At 42.8% G+C, this 18,804-nt stretch overlaps 1 protein-coding gene across 2 annotated transcripts in view; it reads right to left on the bottom strand.

The window, feature by feature from the left end:
• Nucleotides 1–18,804, bottom strand: part of lrpprc (leucine-rich pentatricopeptide repeat containing) — a 182,181-nt gene that overhangs the window by 120,992 nt on the left and 42,385 nt on the right. For both annotated transcript variants that reach the window (XM_038813544.1, XM_038813552.1), the window contains exons 7-11: nucleotides 15,509–15,635; nucleotides 13,738–13,882; nucleotides 12,779–12,936; nucleotides 8,617–8,722; nucleotides 6,090–6,197 (exon numbers count right to left, since the gene is read on the bottom strand). In XM_038813544.1, coding sequence (XP_038669472.1) covers nucleotides 6,090–6,197; nucleotides 8,617–8,722; nucleotides 12,779–12,936; nucleotides 13,738–13,882; nucleotides 15,509–15,635 — 644 coding nt within the window. The remainder of the gene's footprint in view (nucleotides 1–6,089; nucleotides 6,198–8,616; nucleotides 8,723–12,778; nucleotides 12,937–13,737; nucleotides 13,883–15,508; nucleotides 15,636–18,804) is intronic.

Raw genomic sequence — 18,804 nt, 5'->3', positions numbered from 1 at the left:
GATCTATCATGGATTTGTAATGGCCTGACAAAACCAATTTATTTTTTACCAATAGATGACCAAATGAGTGGAGATGGGCAAGTCTATGGATGTTATTTACATGGATATCAAGAAGACATATGACAATGTTCCGAATAGGAGACTGTCAGCTAGAGTTCAAACTCATTGGATTGAAGGCAAATTATTAAGCTAGTTACAAATTTGGCTAAGCAGCAGATGGAGAGTAGTCATAAGAGGCAGGTACTCTAGCTGGCAGGATAGGAGTGCTGATGTCCTGCAAGGATCTATGTTGGGGACTCAACTATTAACTGTACTCAAAAGACTTAGTTAACGGAATTGAAAGCTACGCACCCAAATATTCCAATGGCACAAAGGTAGGAGGCATTGAGCCAAAACGAGTGCAGGCTATACTGGACCTGGTATTATGCAACAACATAAGATACATTAATTAAGGCACCCCTAGTTAATATCGATTGACATATGTTTGAATTTCACATTCCGTTTGAGGAAGAGCGGGTCTATGACTAGTATTTTAAACTTAAATAAGGGCAATTATGAGGGCATGAAAGCAGAACTTGTTAAAGTGAACTGGTAAAATGGGTTACGGGACAGGTCAATAGAAGGGGCAGCACGGTAGCATGGTGGTTAGCACAAATGCTTCACAACTCCAGGGTCCCAGGTTCGATTCCCGGCTGGGTCACTGTCTGTGTGGAGTCTGCACGTCCTCCCCGTGTGTGCGTGGGTTTCCTCCGGGTGCTCCGGTTTCCTCCCACAGTCCAAAGATGTGCGGGTTAGGTGGATTGGCCATGATAAAATTGCCCGTAGTGTCCTAAAAAGTAAGGTTGTTGGGTTACGGGTATAGGGTGGATACGTGGGTTTGAGTAGGGTTATCATTGCTCGGCACAACATCGAGGGCCGAAGGGCCTGTTCTGTGCTGTACTGTTCTATGTTCTAAGTGTAGCAGCAGACATTTAAAGGGATACATTTCTACAAGAAAGAAAAATTCCAAGTGGAGGACCCACCATTATAGAACATACAGTGCAGAAAGAGGCCATTTGGCCCATCGAGCCTGCACCGACCCACTTAAGCCCTCACTTCCACCCTATCCCCATAACCCAATAACCCCTCCTAACCTTTTTGGTCACTCAGGGCAATTTATCATAGCCAATCCAGCTAACCTGCACGTCTTTGGACTCTGGGAGGAAACCGGAGCACCTGGAGGAAACCCACGCAGTCACAGGGAGAACGTGCAGACTTCCCAGTGACCCAGCAGGGAATCGAACCTGGGACCCTGGCGCTGTGAAGCCACAGTGCTATCCACTTGTGCTACCGTGCTGCCCTTAAACTATGTTAACTAATAAAGTTTTTTTTTTTAAAATAATTTTTATTGAATTTTTCAAAATACAAACATTTTAACACCCCTACATTTACATTTAAATTATAACAAAACAAAGTCAAACCCCCTTACTTAACAAGAAAAAGAAAAAAGTCTCCCCCCCCCCTACCCGCGCGTCCGTCCCCCCGTCCCCCCCCCCCCCCCCCGCGCCTCCCCCCCCCCCCCCCCCCCCGCCACCGGCGAACCGACAGTCAGACCAACTTATAATTTCTAGCAGCGTCCTCGGGCAGGCCTTGCCCGTGCCACCACCGCTACCGTACTTCCTTCGTCTTTGTCCCCCCTCCCCCCCCCCCTCCTCCCCCCTCCCTCCCGCCCTCCCCTCCCCTCCCGGGTTGCTGCTGTCACGGCCTCAGTTTCTATCTCTGATCCAAGAGGTCAAGGAAGGGTTGCCATCGCCTGGAAAACCCCTGCACCGACCCTCTCAGGGCGAATTTGATCCTTTCCAATTGGATGAAGTTTGCCATGTCGTTCAACCAGGTGTTAACACTCGGAGGCCTTTCGTCTCTCCACTGAATCAGGATCCTCCTCCGAGCCACCAAGGACGCAAAGGCTAATATTCCAGCCTCCCTCGCCTCCTGTACCCCCGGTTCCACCCCAACCCCAAAGATCGCAAGTCCCCATCCTGGCTTGACCCTGGACCCCACCACTCTCGACACCGTCCCTGCCACCCCCTTCCAGAACTCCTCCAGTGCCGGACATGCCCAAAACATATGTGCATGATTCGCAGGGCTTCCCGAACATCTAATACACCTGTCTTCACCCCCGAAAAACCGACTCATCCTTGTCCCCGTCATGTGGGCTCTATGCAGTACCTTAATTAACTAATAAAGTTAAAGACAGTCGCAAATTTAAAGAAAATGCATGTCACTCCACAAGGATGAGTGACAGGCCAGAAGATTAGACAGAATATAAAAAACAGCAAAGAGTGGCCAAAAGATAAATAAGGAGGGAAAAATGTGTCTATGTGAGAAGGCCAGTCACAATTATTTTTAAAACAGATAATAAGAGTTTTTGTAGATATTTAAAAAAAGATTTGACAACTGAGTGTTGGTTCTGTAGAAAATGAGTGGCGGACATCAATAATGGAAGATAAGGAAATGGCAGATGAATTGAACCATTGTGTGCATTGGTCTTCACCATAGAGGACACAAGTAACATCCTACAAATAACTGTAAATCAAGCTAGGGGCTTTTCACAGTAACTTCATTTGAAGCCTACTTGTGACAATAAGCGATTTTCATTTCATTTCAGAAAGTGGAAGGGAGGGAGGAGCTCAAGAAAACACCTGCAAAGTGGCACTGAGCAAATTATTGGAGCTGCGGGTTAACAAGTCCCCAAGTCCTATTGGATTCCTTTCTCTGGTCAAAAATTCCCGAGATTCAGGGAAGGTTCCATTGGATTGGAAAATAACAAATTTAACTCCTTTATTCAAAAAGGGAGACAGAAAGCAGGAATCAGCAGACCAGTTAGCTTAACATCTGTCACAGGGAAAGTGCTGTAAACTATTATTCAGGATATTCACAGAATCACGACAGTGCAGAAGGAGGCCATTCGACACATCGAATCTGCACCAACCCTCCCTCCGAAAGGGCACCCCGACCTATGATAAGACCTTAACCCCTTAACCCAGTAACCCCACATAACCTTTTGAACACTAAGGGGCAATTTAGCATGACTGATCCACTTAGCCTGCACATCGTTGGAATGTGGGAGGAAACCAGAGCACCCAGAGGAAATCCACACAGACACAGGGAGAAAGTGCAAACTCCACACAGACAGTCACCCGGGGCCCTAATTGAACCCGATCCCTGTAGCTGTGAGGCAGCAGTGTTAAACACTGAACCACAGTGCCCCGTTGTAGCAGGGCATTTGAATATATTCAAGTTAATCAAGCAGAGTCTGAGAATTCACTTTCACCAATTTTTTGTGAAGTAACATGTGCTATGCATACCGTTGGAGGTACTGTACTTAAAGATTTCCAGAAGGCATTTGATAAGTTGCCATATCAAACGTTATTGCAGAAAATAAAAGCTCAGATTGTATGGGGTAACATATTGGCATTGGCAGAAGATTAGCTGGCTAAACAGAGGAAGCATAAATGAATCATTTTCTGGTTGGCAAAATGTAACAAGTGGTGTGCCATAGAAATCAGGGCTGGGGCCTCAACTTTTATAATTGATATAAGTGACTTGGATGAAGGAACTGAAGGTAAGATTGCCAATTTTTCTCATGGTACAGAGAGGTAGGAAATTAAGTTGTGAAGAGGACATAAGAAGGCTACAAGGGGATATAGGCAATTTAAGTGAGTGGGCAAATATCTGACAAGTGGAATATAATGCGAGAAAATATGAAGTTATCCATTTTGGCACGAAGAATAAAAAAACATATCTAAATGGTGAGAGATTGCAGAGCTCTGAGATGCAGAGGAACCCACGTGTCCTGGTGCATGAATCACAAAAGACTAAGATGCAGGTACACAAAAGTAATTAAGAAAGCTAATAGAATGTTATTGCTAGGGGAATTGAATACAATAGTAGAAAGTACAGAAAATACTGAATGAACTAAGCAGATCTGGCCGCATCTGTGGAGAGAAACAAAGTTGATGTTTGTATAGAAAAATAGAAATGTAAATAATTATGTGTTGCTATTCACATATTCTAATCTCCTCACGTGCCACTATCAGCGCCCTTCTTTCTGTCCACGCCATCTTTGTCTATCACCATTTATCATGAGGCCCCTCTCCAGCCCGCCCGTCCGCCTGACCCCCCATAGGTAGATGAGATGCTATTCTTCCAGTTTGCATTGGGCTGGAACATTGCAGCAGGACATGTGGGCATGACAGCAAGATGCTCAGTTGAAATGGTAGATGTAGAAGGTTGTGGTAGAGGAGCAGCGAATACAGTTCATCAAGTTGAATGAGGTGCAAGTGAATTGCTGCTTCACAGGCGGATTGCCACTTTGAATGGGCTTGACCCTTGCTGTAATTGCAAAGCTCCTGTCTCGTCTAACCTTCTTCACTCAGGCTGGGTCAGACAGGAGCAGCAAAGCGTGCCCCCAGCTGCATCAAATTTGGATTTGGCATGTATACCGAGGTATAATGAGAAGTATTGTTCTGCTTACAGTTCAGAGCAGATCATTCCATACATGAAAAACATAGGACATAAGATAAATAAACATTGAAAATACATAGATATTGGCTGATGCATACAGAGTGTTGTGCCACTCATTAGAGAAGATGCGTTGAGAGATCAGTTCAGTTCACAAGAGGGTTATTCAGGAGTCTGGCAACAGCGGGGAAGAAGCTGTTTTTGAACCCGTTAGTGCGTGTTTCTCAGACTTCTGTATCTCCCACCCAATGGAAGAGGTTGGAAGAGAGAATAACCCAGGTGGGAAGAGTCTTTGATTATGCTGCCCGCTTTCCCAAAGCAGCGGGAGGTGTAGAGTCAATTGATGGGAGGTGGGTTTGCTTGATGGACTGGGCTGTGTTTGTAACTCTGTATTTGCTTACGGTCTTGGGCCAGGAGTTGCCACACCAAGCTGGGGGGGGGGGGGGGGGGGGGGGGGGGGGGGGGGGAGGAGGACGGACGGACACAGACCGGGGAGGAAGGCCGGACTAGGCTGCCCATGCGAGGCCTGATCCAGTGTTTAAGTTACTCTGGAGTTGCAACTGCTTTTTTTCTCTTCTAACTCTTTCAGTGTAACTATCAGAGTAAAGCTGCCAAAACCATCCAAAGTTAGCAATTTAAATCGCTTCTGTTGAATGGTTCCGAGGCGCAATTCAGGATAAGTTAGCATTACTGGACAAATGGCAGGTAAACCCTTATGTGGGAACTTCCAAGAGGGATTCCCCGGAGCATTATTAGGGTACCCCCTTAATGCAACGCTGGAGAACAAGGAAGTTATGAACCATTATTTTTTCACTATTTATACTAGCTTGGCTCAGTTGGTAGAAACATCATCACTGGATCAAATATTTAAGCTTTGAATCCCACACCAGTATTCAGTATAATGCCAAACGTTACAGCAAGGCCTGAGCTGTGTTCAAGTGGATATTGAAGATAGTGTGGCACTATTCAAAAACAGGAAATTCTCATACTGCTCTGCTTAATATACAATTCCTGAATCAATACAAACAACAACAAAAATCTGCTTCATGTTCATGGGACATCATTGATAAAATATGACTGGAACGCTTGCTACAATCAGATACTGCACTTGAAAAGATTAATGAACTATATGAAGTATCAAGCATTGATTTTTAATATATTTCTTCAAGACAAACTTAAAACTAAACTTATAATAATTGTCTTTAAGAGAGCTGTCAGAAGAATGTTCTGTGATTAAAAATGTGACCTACACGAGCAATCCATCAGTCTTAAGAAACAAATCATCCATTAATTATAAGCCATATAAAATTGATGTTAATCTTAAATATAACACTTATGAAACAATGGCAGGCATACATTAGATATGACTAACTTTACCAAAGATTGGATTTAAAATTACTGCTACACAAGATTTTACGCCACTGATGCAAAAATACTTTGCACTTAAGATCAGTCTCATTTGTTTATGATCCTTTTGAAGCTTTCTTATCCGAATTCTCAATTACCACATTCAACAGTCACATAACAAATAATTGCTATCTTATTGCAAATATTCAGCAAATGAAAAGAGTTAGGATATCACAAACCTTGTACATTCTTTTCTTTCTGATGTTGGGCTAGCACAGGCCAAAAATAATGGGGCCTGATAGGTAAATCTTTCTTCTGCATGATTGTCATGAGCTCAATTGACATTTCTAGAAATATAAAATGAAGCTATTTAATCATCTCAAGTGCTAACCAGAAATATACCAGAATAAAATGGTGTCCGACCCCAAGGCCTCGGATAATAAATTACAAACAATTGAGCTGCAAATGCTACCATGTCATTTAAGAGCATTACATAGTTGATCTTTCCTCGTATTAAATCCAATTTTATGCTCAGGTAGATGAACAGTGGTTTACACAAGATTTAATTTTGGTTGATGTAGTCTTTCTTGCGCTTTTTCTCCATTAACTCTGACACAACACAGAAAAATAAATCTGTTGAAATAGCCGCTTTATTTTGAAAATGAGAACACTGCAAACTACTAAACATTTTCCTTTCCCTACCATCCAGTGAATTTAGCATCATGCAAACTGAAGAGAAGGAATGACATTCGTATAACTACGACTTGTCGCTACGGTTGCACTGCGTGTACCATGCAAAATCTGCATTTAAAATGGCTCAATTAAAAACACAGCTCAGAGGCTGGTTATCTGGGTTATTATGACACAGATTTATCAGCTCAGTAATGTCAAAGGCAAAGCTTGGTTATGTGGTGTGAACAGAAATGCCGTTACTACCACATAATTTTCTTTGATTTGATTTATTATTGTCACATGTATTAGTATACAGTGAAAAGTATTGTTTCTTGCATGCTGTACAAACAATGCATACCGTACATAGGGAAGGAAGGAGAGACTGCAGAATATAATGTTACAGTTATAGCAAGGTGTAGAGAAAAGATCAACTTAATACAAGGTTGGTCCATTCAAAAGTCTGATGGCAGCAGGGAAGAAGTTGGTAGGTGACCTCAAACTTTGGAACCTTTTTCCTGACGGAAGAAGGTGGAAGAGTATGTCCTTGGTGCGTGGGGTCCTTAATTATGCTGGCTGCCTTTCTGAGGCAGCGGGAATGATAGATAGAGTCAATGGATGGGAGGCTGGTTTGCGGATGGACTGGGCTACATTCACGACGTTTTGTAGTTTCCTGTGGCATTGGGCAGAGCAGGCTCCATACCAAGCTGTGATACAACGAGAAATAATGCTTTCTATGGTGCATCTGTAGAAGTTGGTGAGGGTCGTAGCTGACATGCCAAATTTCCTTAGTCTTCTGAGAAAGTAGAGTCGTTGGTGGGCTTTCTTAACTATCGAGTCAGCATGGGTGGACCAGGACAAATTGTTGGTGATCTGTACACCTAAAAACTTGAAGCTCTTGACCCTTTCTACTTCGTTCCCATTGATGTAGACAGAGGTTGTTCTCCACTACATTTCCTGACGTCGATGACAATCTGCTTCGTTTTGTTGACATTGAGGGAGAGATTATTGTCGGCGCACCAATTCACCAGATTCTCTATCTCATTCCTGTACTCTGTCTCGTCATTGTTTGAAATCCGACCCTCTAGGGTGGTGTCATCAGCAAATTTGAAAATCGAGTTGGAGGGGAATTTGGCCACACAGTCATAGGTGTACAAGGAGTATGGTCGGGGACTGAGGACACAGCCTTGTGGGGCACCTGTGTTGAGGAGGTGTTGTTGCTTGTCCTTACTGATTGCGGTCTGTGGATTAGGAAGTTCAGGATCCAATCACAGAGGGAGGAGCCGAGGTATACTTCTATACCAGGAGCTCTGGCAGTTTATTTGATGAAGAGAAACCCTCTTTTAAGAAGATACTTTGAAATTCTTCTCCGCTTATCCAAATCTCTCGCATGTCAAGTGCACTTGTGCAGCCGAACCTGGTGCTTTCTTTTGCCCTAACTGAATTTATCGAAATAGATGCAAATTGTAGTTTTGGTGTCATTGGCATGGTCCCCAATCGCATTTTCCATTTTTTAGATGCAATCATTTCAGCTCAATGAGTTTCCGTCAGTTCTGGTTCGTATTTACAGTATTTATTTCAAACTTCCAGCATCCGCAGTACTTTTTGTGTCATTTTAATCATTAACCAGAGGCACGCAAGTCCTATTCACAGTACACCTAAGATTCTAAGCTGGCCACAGGAAATGCAGACCCATTTGTAGAAACTATAATTTATTGTAAATGCAAAGAGACATTAGGAAACCTTGATTGTAGTAGTTTCCTGTCAAAATATAAAACTTATACTCATCATCATCCCACTGTGCATGTTGTATCATTAAGCTTGGTTTGCCTTTGACAAATATTTACTATCAACCTAGGTAGTTGGCTTCTAGTTTTAGGAGGCAATCTAACAATGCAAAGGAGATTTTGGGTTGGAAATAAGAAAGGAAAACAGGAATCAACTCATCCACACACTCCTAGCTTCATCTTCGTAAAAAGTATGCAAATTCCCTTCAACAATTTACATTTTAAATTTCACACGATGAATGGCTGTGCCAGAAAAGATCAATATGTTTCAAGCAATTACTCGCGTCTAAGTTTTATATATAATACATACCAGTTTTTCTGGCATCCAATGCACAGTGAAGAGCAAACTGGAAAGGAGTCGAGTGCAAATTGGCCTCCTTCAGTCCCTCACAGAAGTGACACAACTTCTCCATTGGCTAGAATGCAACAGGAAAAAGTTGGAATCAATTTGTTCCGAAAAATAAATAAGCACCCATCCAACAAACAGAACCGGTGCAGTTACTAAAATTTCAGCACACCTTTTTTCATGCCTCACTTGTCCAGTTAATTGTGAAATCATCCAGGAGTAGAATTAACTTATATCCATCGAACAATTAACAATTCTATAGCACACCTTTAAACTAGCAACTGTACAAAGGAACTTCATACAACGGAAATAAGCATAAGCAATCGAGTAGCAAGGAGAAAGAGAAAAGGAATAAATATTCGATTGAACACAAGATTTTGTGAAAGCTTCTAAAACTTGGTGATAGAAGCAGCACTTGAATGGGTTCAGGGAGCTGACTCTAAGAGTATGGCTGAGCTGTCTGAAGACTAGTGAACTCTCTAAGCTGTGTGTCTTTGTGGCCGTGCAAGTTTATCAAATGCCACATATCTAGTTAGCACAGCCGGGCAGACCCTGATGGTTGCGAGGTGCGGAGGGGAGTTTACTTTAAAAATGAAGGATCAATTGATTACGATTTTTAATCTTTAAAAAAAAACTGGAGGTAGAATAAATCCAACTACTACACCAAAAACCTTAAGTCTTGGATTGGGTTGGATTTGTTTATTGTCGCGTGTAACAAGGTAGAGTGAAAAGCAATTTTCTGCGAGCAGCTCAACAGATCATTAAGTACATGGGAAGAAAAGGGAATAAAAGAAAATACATAATCGGGCAACACAAGGTATACAATGTAACTACATAAGCACCGACATCGGATGAAGCATACAGGGTGCAGTGTTAATGAGGTCAGTCCATAAGAGGGTCGCTTAGGAGTCTGGTAACAGCGGGGAAGAAGCTGTTTTTGAGTCTGTTTGTGCGTGTTCTCAGACTTCTGTATCTCCTGCCCGATGGAAGAAGTTGGAAGACTGAGTAAGCCAGTGGGAGGGGTCTTTTATTATGCTGCCCGCTTTCCCCAGGCAGCGGGAGGTGTAGATGGAGTCAACAGATGGGCGGCAGGTTCGTGTGATGGACTGGGCGGTGTTCACGACTCTCTGAAGTTTCTTGCAGTCCTGGGCCAAGCAGTTGTCATACTAGGCTGTGATGCAGCCAGATATATGCTTTCTATTGTGTATCTGTAAAAGTTGGTACGGGTTAATGTGGACATGCCAAATTTCCTTAGTTTCCAAGTATAGGTGCTGTTGTACTTTCTTGGTGGTAGCGTCAACATGGTTGGACCAGGACAGATTTTTGGAGATGTGCACCCCTAGGAATTTTAAACTGCTAACCATTTCCACCTCGGCCCTGTTGATGCCGACAGGGGTGTGTACAGTACTTTGCTTCCTGAAGTCAATGACCAGCTCTTTAGTTTGCTGGCATTGAGGGAGATTGTTGTCGCTGCACCACTCCACTAGGTTCTCTATCTCCCTCCTGTATTCTGACTCGTCGTTATTCGAGATCTGGCCCACTATGGTCGTATCGTCAGCAAACTTGTAGATGGAGTTGGAACCAAATTTTGCCACGCAGTCGTGTGTGTACAGGGAGTAGAGTAGGAGTATGCAGCATTGCGGGGACCGGTTTTGAGGACTATTGTGGAGGAGATGTTGTTCTTCATTCTTACTGACTGTGGTCTGTTGGTCAGAAAATCGAGGATCCTGCACCGGGCCCACATGTCCGGGACTAGGATGAGTAGGTTCTTTGGGGGTGAGGACAGGTGCACCAGATGTTCGGGGAGTCCAGCGAACCACGCCCATATGTTCTGGGCATGCCCAGCACTGGAAGAATTCTGGAAGGGGGTGGCGGGGACGGTGTCGAGGGTGGTTGGATCCAGGGTCAAACCAGGGTGGGGACTCGCGCTGCACCGGGCCTACATGTCCGGGACTAGGATGAGTAGGTTCTTTGGGGGTGAGGACAGGTGCACCAGATGTTCGGGGAGTCCAGCGAACCTCGCCCATATGTTCTGGGCATGCCCAGCACTGGAAGAATTCTGGAAGGGGGTGGCGGGGACGGTGTCGAGGGTGGTTGGATCCAGGGTCAAACCAGGGTGGGGACTCGCGATTTTTGGAGTTGCAGTAGAGCCGGGAGTGCAGGAGGCAAAAGAGGCCGGTGTCCTGGCCTTTGCGTCCCTAGTAGCCCGTCGAAGGATTCTGTTACAATGGAAGGATGCAAGGCCCCCAAGCGTGGAGACCTGGATCAGTGACATGGCGGGATTTATAAAATTGGAAAAGGTCAAATTTGCCCTGAGAGGATCAATACAAGGGTTCTATAAACGATGGCAGCCTTTTCTGGACTTCCTAGCTCAGAGATAGGTAACTTGGTCTTGGGGGGGGGGGGGGGGGGGGGGGGGGGGGGGGGGGTGGGGGGGGGGGGGCGGTGCATTATTATAGTGTTTATTCTGTAACTTTATAGTGTGTTAATTTGCGTTGTTGTTAAAATGCTGGGTTGTTCATGGGGATGGGGCGAATGTATATGATTGTTAATATTATTGTTAATTTCGGTATTTTACTAAGGTGCGTCAATGTTGTATAAAATCAAAATTTTTCAATAAAAATTATTTTTTAAAAAAAGAAAATCGAGGATCCAGTTGCAGTCCTAGGTTTTGGAGCTTTGATATGAGCTTGGCTGAGATTATGGTTTTGAAGGCGGAGCTGTAGTTAATAAATAGGAGTCTGATGTAGGAGTCCTTGTTGTCGAGATGCTCTAGGGATTCTCCTTTCTGGAATTGCATTCACCTTCACTGCAATGCTCTCTTCCCCAGTACCCAGCTGTAATTTCCCATTTCAGTATTCACATAATTTGCAGGGACAGAGTCTCTCTGGCCTTCATTCACCAATTCACAAAGGCCAACCTCTTTCCAAATTCATCCGCACTTCACTTCTGCCTGATTATGTTTGTTGATGTGAAGAAGTCACTGAGTTATTACCTCACTATTCATACCAGTTTTAAGTCTTTATTTTGAGCTTGTCAAATTGAAACAAGAGATCCTTGTCTTGAGCCGTTGTTAGCAATTCAACATTTCATCGGTCAAATGATGAAAGTACAAGCTACTATATAAACGCGAAGAAATGCCTCTCTAATCTATGGTAGTGCAGAGGTTACGGTACAGAACTTAAAATCTAGAGGTCAGAGTTCAAATGCCACCATGATAAATTTAGTCCAGGAATCCTTGTAATTTACGCACTAGCATGTTACCATGTCAAAGGTTAGGGCTGATATTCTTTATTCTTCTTCTGTATCTAGGGTGACCTCTGCAAAGTTTATGCAGTATATAGGTTTTTTCGCATTACCTTGATTAGGTGCACAAAGAATTAATTCTGCACATGGGTGGAAAAAAGTACGGGGAACATTGCTGAAGTACTGTCTGGTTCAGCCAGTCAAACAGAAAATTCAGGGGCGCAAAACTTATTTGATTGAAGGCAAGATTTTCTGGAGGCTTTTAAAGTTGTGGATAGAAATAGCAAGTGAATGAGTCCACAGAAGACCTAGATTCTGCACCATCTAGTTCAGACAGAAATGGCAGCTAGGTCATCCAAGTCTTGATACTGGTCATATGATAAGAGAAATGGAGCTTGATGTCATATCCATGCATATGGAAGCAGACAAAATGCCCCTTAATATCATAGAGGAACAACATGTAAACAAGGAATGAAAGAATAATGGAACTTTGGGGTGCCCTGTAGACAAAGCTACAACACAGTAACTTCATACTTGTGGCAATAAACGGTTATTATTAGAAGGAAAATAACATGCTGGAGTTGCGCTATGCAATGGAAGTCATCAAAAAAGAGCATGTTAAGGAAGCCACAGAGGAAAATGGGGTCTTTGATGCAGAGAGCAGTTTGGTCCTGTATGAATTGAGTGAAATATGAATGATATTCATTACAAAGGGAGCATTATGAGGTGGTGAACTGAAAATACAACCTAAGCATGAATGAACATGTATGGCTTGAGCACAATTTAGTTACCAATATAAGTTAAATTAACTTGACAGCAATATGAATGTTGATTTGGTAGCATAGAATTATACGATTATCACCAAAATGCTGGGCCTTACCTTGTCGAGATTAATACAGTGCCGGATAAAGAAGTTGCCAAGGTCTAATGAATCACCATTTTGGTTCTCAGACTGAAATGTGGGAAAGGTTTTCAACACCTGGAAAGCAGTTTCTTCCAAACCCTGTGTAATCAGGCTCAAACATAGATTCATTGCGTCTGTAAAAATGAACAAATTAGAAAAATAAGCTATGCTCTGACAATTGTTCAACTTGTGAAGCACACATCTGCTTCGTATTTTGACCACTTAAAGAATCAACATCTAGGTGAAAAGTCTGTTTGCCTATTTGTGTTTGGCTTAATTGTGCATCATCTCATAAAGTAAAGTGAATAATATTGCATCCAACAACCTGATTCATAAATGAGTTGAACAACCTGATTCATAAACATGATTTGAACCTTACAACAAAAAAACTAAATCTAATTCAATGCAAGTGCATCTCCTCACATACTCGTACAATGGCAAAACCTATTATAAAGTTTCCACTTTTTTATTTAGACGTTTCTTTCATCCCAACACATCCATCTCAACTTTCAACTTTCCACATAGAGCACGTTTCATTGCACAGAAATGGGCGGCATGGTAACAGCGGCTAGCACTGTTGCTTCACAACATCAGGGGCCTGGTTTCGATTCCTAGCTTGGGTCACTGTCTGTGCGGAGCCTACACGTTCTCCCCGTATCTCTGCAAAATCCCATGGGTAGGATTCACCGTCCCGCCAGCCACTTTTTCCGGTACAGCGCGCCCATGCCAGCAGCGGGATCCTCTTGTTCTGGCATCCAGCCAACGGGGTTTCCCCATGGTAGCCATCCCACACCGTTGGGAAACCCGTGGGTGCGCTGCCGGCAAAGCGGAGGATCCCACCAGTGGAGAATCCCGCATTAAGTATTTTAAGGTGACTAAGGTCTGAGGAATTACAACTGAACACCATATATATGCACTACTAGTGTGGAACTTGCCTGGTATATATCCCCTGTCATGTCTCATCCGCTCTACAATATCCTGAACATATTGTGGATAGCCAGACTTGGCCAGGCTGAAGATGATTTGCATCAAGTCCCTGTCCATCAGGCTGGCATCTGTCTTTTCAACTTTCTCCAGTGTCTATCAACAAGGGAAGATTAAGCACACAAAAATAGGTTATAAATTCAAATCACACAAATATCTTAGGGCAGTGCTAAAAGAGATTTTACATCCCTTCAACACCTCTTAATCTCTTCCCTATTCCCCAACTTGTCATAGTCAGTTCTTTTAAGCTGTTACCCTACCAATTACCAATCAGGTGGCTATAACATATAGCATTTATGGAATCTAAATCAGAGAAGAAAATTATTTTGGAGGATCATCAACTTACCTTCTCTGACTTTATACATATAGATATATATATATATATATATAAAATCAGCAGCATTACATTTGAAAAATTGATTTTAATCAAATGCACACATATTTTTATCTCTTAAAAGTATTAATTTAGTCAATGGCGGTTACAGGAAATTTCATTCTAGAGTAAGCATGTCACTCAATTATGCTATAAACAATTTGAGTCACTTTTTTACATCTTTTAAAACAAAAGTGGTTCAACATTGCAGAATGCCTGCATTTAAAAGCAAGTTATAAAAGAGTGAAAATCATTTTTCTGTAGTTGAAATTAACGTTTACTAACTAGGGAATGAAAACTTCACATAGGGAGAGCATCAAAGGACATTCTGGTTTCTTATCTGTCTGTTCCCGCTCCAGCTAACACAAGTTTCCTCCTCCCATGCCTGTACCATACCCGCTTTCCCCAGCAACCAGTTCTTAGAAGAACTCTTCTAATGATGCGCTGTGCAATCAGGTGCTAGATGTTTACTGCAAGCCAGAATTAATTTGGCTTCAAATTCCTTCCTTCCTCCTCCAGGGGAATGGATAGAAACTTCACTCATAACCAAGAAAATGCTTATGCACCACTAAGAATTGCAGCATTGAACTAGGTTTCATTCTGCATTAAAGCACCAATTTAGAGTCGCAGAAGGTGGAGACTGGCATAATGCAGCAAGAACCTTACCTGCATTGACCGAATGAAAATCTTTGTGCGCTGGCTGAAAGGATGCTATGTGAAATGAGTTTCATCGCTGTTAACCCAATTACTAATGAGCATGGATCAAGTGGATGATTCAGCCCATAATTCTGCACTCATCAGCAATCGGCTGATGTCGGAATCAGAAATTTTCAAGTAGTGCGTTAGGACGTTTTCTTCTGACATTGGGGCAAAGTAAATGCTTTGCAGCTAAATAAAATTGAGGATTATGCTGCATCTTACCAATGCTACACACCTCGGACTGCTACGGCAATTGGCAATCCCTCATGCCACCATCCTTTAACTACTTCAAAGACTCAGGCCTATAGAAGCTACACAAGATTGCACCAGAGAAACCAAATCTCAGGCATGCTGTCACTCAAAGACCTCTACAGCGGCAAAGTTCTAAACTTTTGGGTTTCAATGCACGGGTATTTGGAAATAGAGGAAACTTAAAAATGCCATTTTGACAAATGATTAAATATAAAAAGTTTTTAAAAAACTGATGCTCAAGATCATAAACATTACCATAATCTCACAATGTGTCCAAGGCAAAAATTAACTCTATGTTCTGCAGGATACACAATATTTCTATATAAACAGTATTATGTTCAATATATTGTAGTTAAGATGGACTCAATCAAAGGAACATATGCAGTTCAGTTTTGTACCTGTTTCACGTTCTCAATATCTCCCTTTTCAGCGTAAGCATTCAGCAGTGCAACATAGGTATCTGGACCAGGCTCAATTCCTGCACCACTCATCACGGTTAGAATGCCCTCTGCACTTTCCATGTCACTGAAATAGAAGTTTACATACTAAAATATCAGGCTGATAAAGCAATGTACAGAAAATACAGATTTCAACCATTTGAATAGATCCACTCACACAGAAGCTTTCCTATTCAGTTTAAATTGAACAATGATGATATCAAATACTCAATTGTATATTTGTTCAGAATACACAAAGCATTTGATTAGTGCATTGGGCAGAAGCAAAAGGAAAACAATATTTTTTTTTTTACATAGTGCTTTATAACATCTCCTTGGAACATCTCGAAGCACTCTAATTACCAAAAATCACTTTCACAGTAACTTCATTGCTGTGTTAATGTGAGCCTACTGGTGACAGTAATAAATATTTCAGTCTCAGTGCAATGCTGGGTACCAAGGCAATAAGCCCTAATGACTGGCTGATCAAATCAAGCAGCATGTTTGGTTGTTCTTAAAAGAGAGTGCTGACCATACTCAATCAGCCCACAACTGCAAAACGCAAAACCAAATGTCTGCTGTTAGATTTGATTCGGCGGCTGGATAGCACTTATGGAATACTCCTGAGAGTGCAAACAGCTACATTATCAATTTCAGATAATCAGTCAAACTGTAATGTGGCTCATTTACATTTGCTGGATACATTCATACACAGGGACCAGTCCTGTTAACGAAAGGAATATATTCAAGCCTCGAATGTTTTTGAATTATCCCAGTCCTGGGGAGTCTGTAGCTCCCCGTTGTTTTCACCATGCTAATACCTTGCCCAATCGGAGTCGACTTGCCAACCAACCACCACCTTCTCCTCCTACAGTATAAATTATTGAAATTGTTTGAAATTTGGCATTCTTGAATTTGTCCTGATGAGCTCAAGTCAAAACCTTTCAGCAACATCTCTCTTTTTAGAAAGATCCTACACATTTATAATTTCACTCAGGAATATATGACAAGTTTGAAGTTCAACAGTTTACATGAATTATTTGTTCTCTATTGTCATAGTTCTTAATCCATATCACCATTAAAGGATGTTACTGTCATCTGACCGATAATCTGTTCATTATTCTATATTGACAAAATCTTACATGCATGGGATTACATCGGATATATGACACAGAAACATGCCATTCAGCCCAACCAGTCCATGGTGTGCCCATCTTCCCTCATCCAAACAACCGTCATAACCATCTATTCCTTTTTTCCCTCCTGTGTTTGCCTAAGTTCCCCTTAAATACATCTGTACTATTCACTTGAGCCACTCCCACTGGTAGCTAATTCCAGATTCTTGTACTCTTTGGGTGAAGACGTTTCTTCTGAACTGTCTTGTATTATTGGCTTCCAGTTAAGCCTTTGCCCACAAGAGGAAGCATACTCTGTTTGCACTCTACCGTAATTATAAATTTTAAAGAAATGAAAGTGCATGGGGTTGGGGGCAGTGCATTGAGATAGATAAGAAACTGGTTGATAGACAGGAAACAAAGCACAGGAATAAACAGGTCTTTTCCCAAATGGTAGTAGTGAGGCACCGCAAGGATCAGTACTAGAACCCCAGCTATTCACAATATATCTTAATGATTTAGATAAGGAAACTAAATGTAATATCTCCAAATTTGCTGATGACACAAAGCTGAGTAGGAGGATGAGCTGTGAGGAGGATGCAGAGATGCTTCAGTGTGATTTGGACAAGCTGAGTGGGCAAACACATGGCAGATGCAGAAGTGAGGTTGTCCACTTCGGTAGCAAGATCAGGAAGGCAGATTATCTGAATGGTTATAAATTAAGAGCAAAATGTGCAACGAGACCTGGGTATCCTCATACGCCAGTCACTGAAGGCAAGCATGCAGGTCCAGCAGGTGGCAAAGAAGGCAAACAGTCTTCATAGCGAGAGGATTCAAGTTCAGGAACAGGGATGTCTTGCTGCAATTATACAGGGTCTTGGTGAGATCACACCTGGAATAGTGTGTGTAGTTTAGGTCTCCCTATCTGAAGAAGGATGTTCTTGCTCTAGAGGGAGTGCAGAGAAGGTTTACCAGACTGATTCCTAGGGTGGCGGTACTGACAGGAGAGATTGAGTCAGTTAGAATTATTTTCGCTGGAGTGAAGAATGAGGGCAGATTTCATAGAAACCTACAAAATTCTAACAGGATTAGACAGGGTAAATGCAGGAAGGATGTTCCTGATGGTGGGGTACCCTGAACCAGGGGGCAATGTCTAAGGGTACAGGGTAAACCTTTTGGGATTGAGATGAGCCCATCCAAAAAAAAACTCCAGCAGCCCGGTGATAGCCACCCTCCAATCCTGGAACCAACTACGGCAGCAATTTGGCCTGAACAAAATGTTGGACAAAGCTCCCATCTGCAGCAACCATAGGTTCACACCAGCGCTGACTGACGCCACCTTCAGAAGGTGGAGACAGGATGGGCGGACACTGACAGTCAGTGACCTATACACCGACGGTAGGGTCACAACACTGGACGACTGACAGAGAAATTCCAGCTAGCCAGGGGGAATGAGCTAAGGTGCCTGCAACTCAAAAACATCTTACGAAAGGAGACAAGGACATACCCAAAACCGCCACGACAGACATCACTGGAAGAGTTACTGGACGCAAGCATACTAGAGAAAGGAAACTATAGTGACATGTATGACCAACTGGTAGAAGGGGCCGGCACTGTACTGGACGCAACAAGAATGAAATGGGAGGAGGACCTGGGGATCGAAATAGGGTGGGGACTCTGGAGCGAAGCACTGAATAGGGTCAAATCCACCTCCATGTGCGCAAGGCTCAGCCTGATGCAACTAAAAGTGGAACATAGAACCCACTTAACAAGAACCCGTATGAGTAGGTTCTTCCCAGAGGTAGAGGATAGATGTGAACGGTGCCAAGGAGGCCCGGCCAACCACGCCCACGTGTTCTGGTCTTGCCCCAGACTTTTGGAGTACTGGACAGCCTTCTTCGAGGCAATGTCTAAAGTGGTGGGAAGAAACAGGGAACAATAGAGGAGAGCTAGGGAGGTGGGAGGGAAGGGAGGCAGGGAAACGTAAACAAACTTGGCATCCACAGACGAAGACGGAGTGTACAAAGTTGCTGCAGTTGGGTGGGTGCATAATAATAATACCCTACCAGTTACATTGTTTGATTTTGTATTTCTCGCGTGTTGTTACTTTTTTTTCTCTCCCTTTGTGGTTTGTGTGTCCCC

The sequence above is a fragment of the Scyliorhinus canicula genome, chromosome 1 (assembly GCF_902713615.1).
Source record: "Scyliorhinus canicula chromosome 1, sScyCan1.1, whole genome shotgun sequence".
In the NCBI taxonomy this organism is placed as follows: domain Eukaryota; kingdom Metazoa; phylum Chordata; class Chondrichthyes; order Carcharhiniformes; family Scyliorhinidae; genus Scyliorhinus; species Scyliorhinus canicula.
This window is presented reverse-complemented; position numbering and strand designations above follow the sequence as displayed.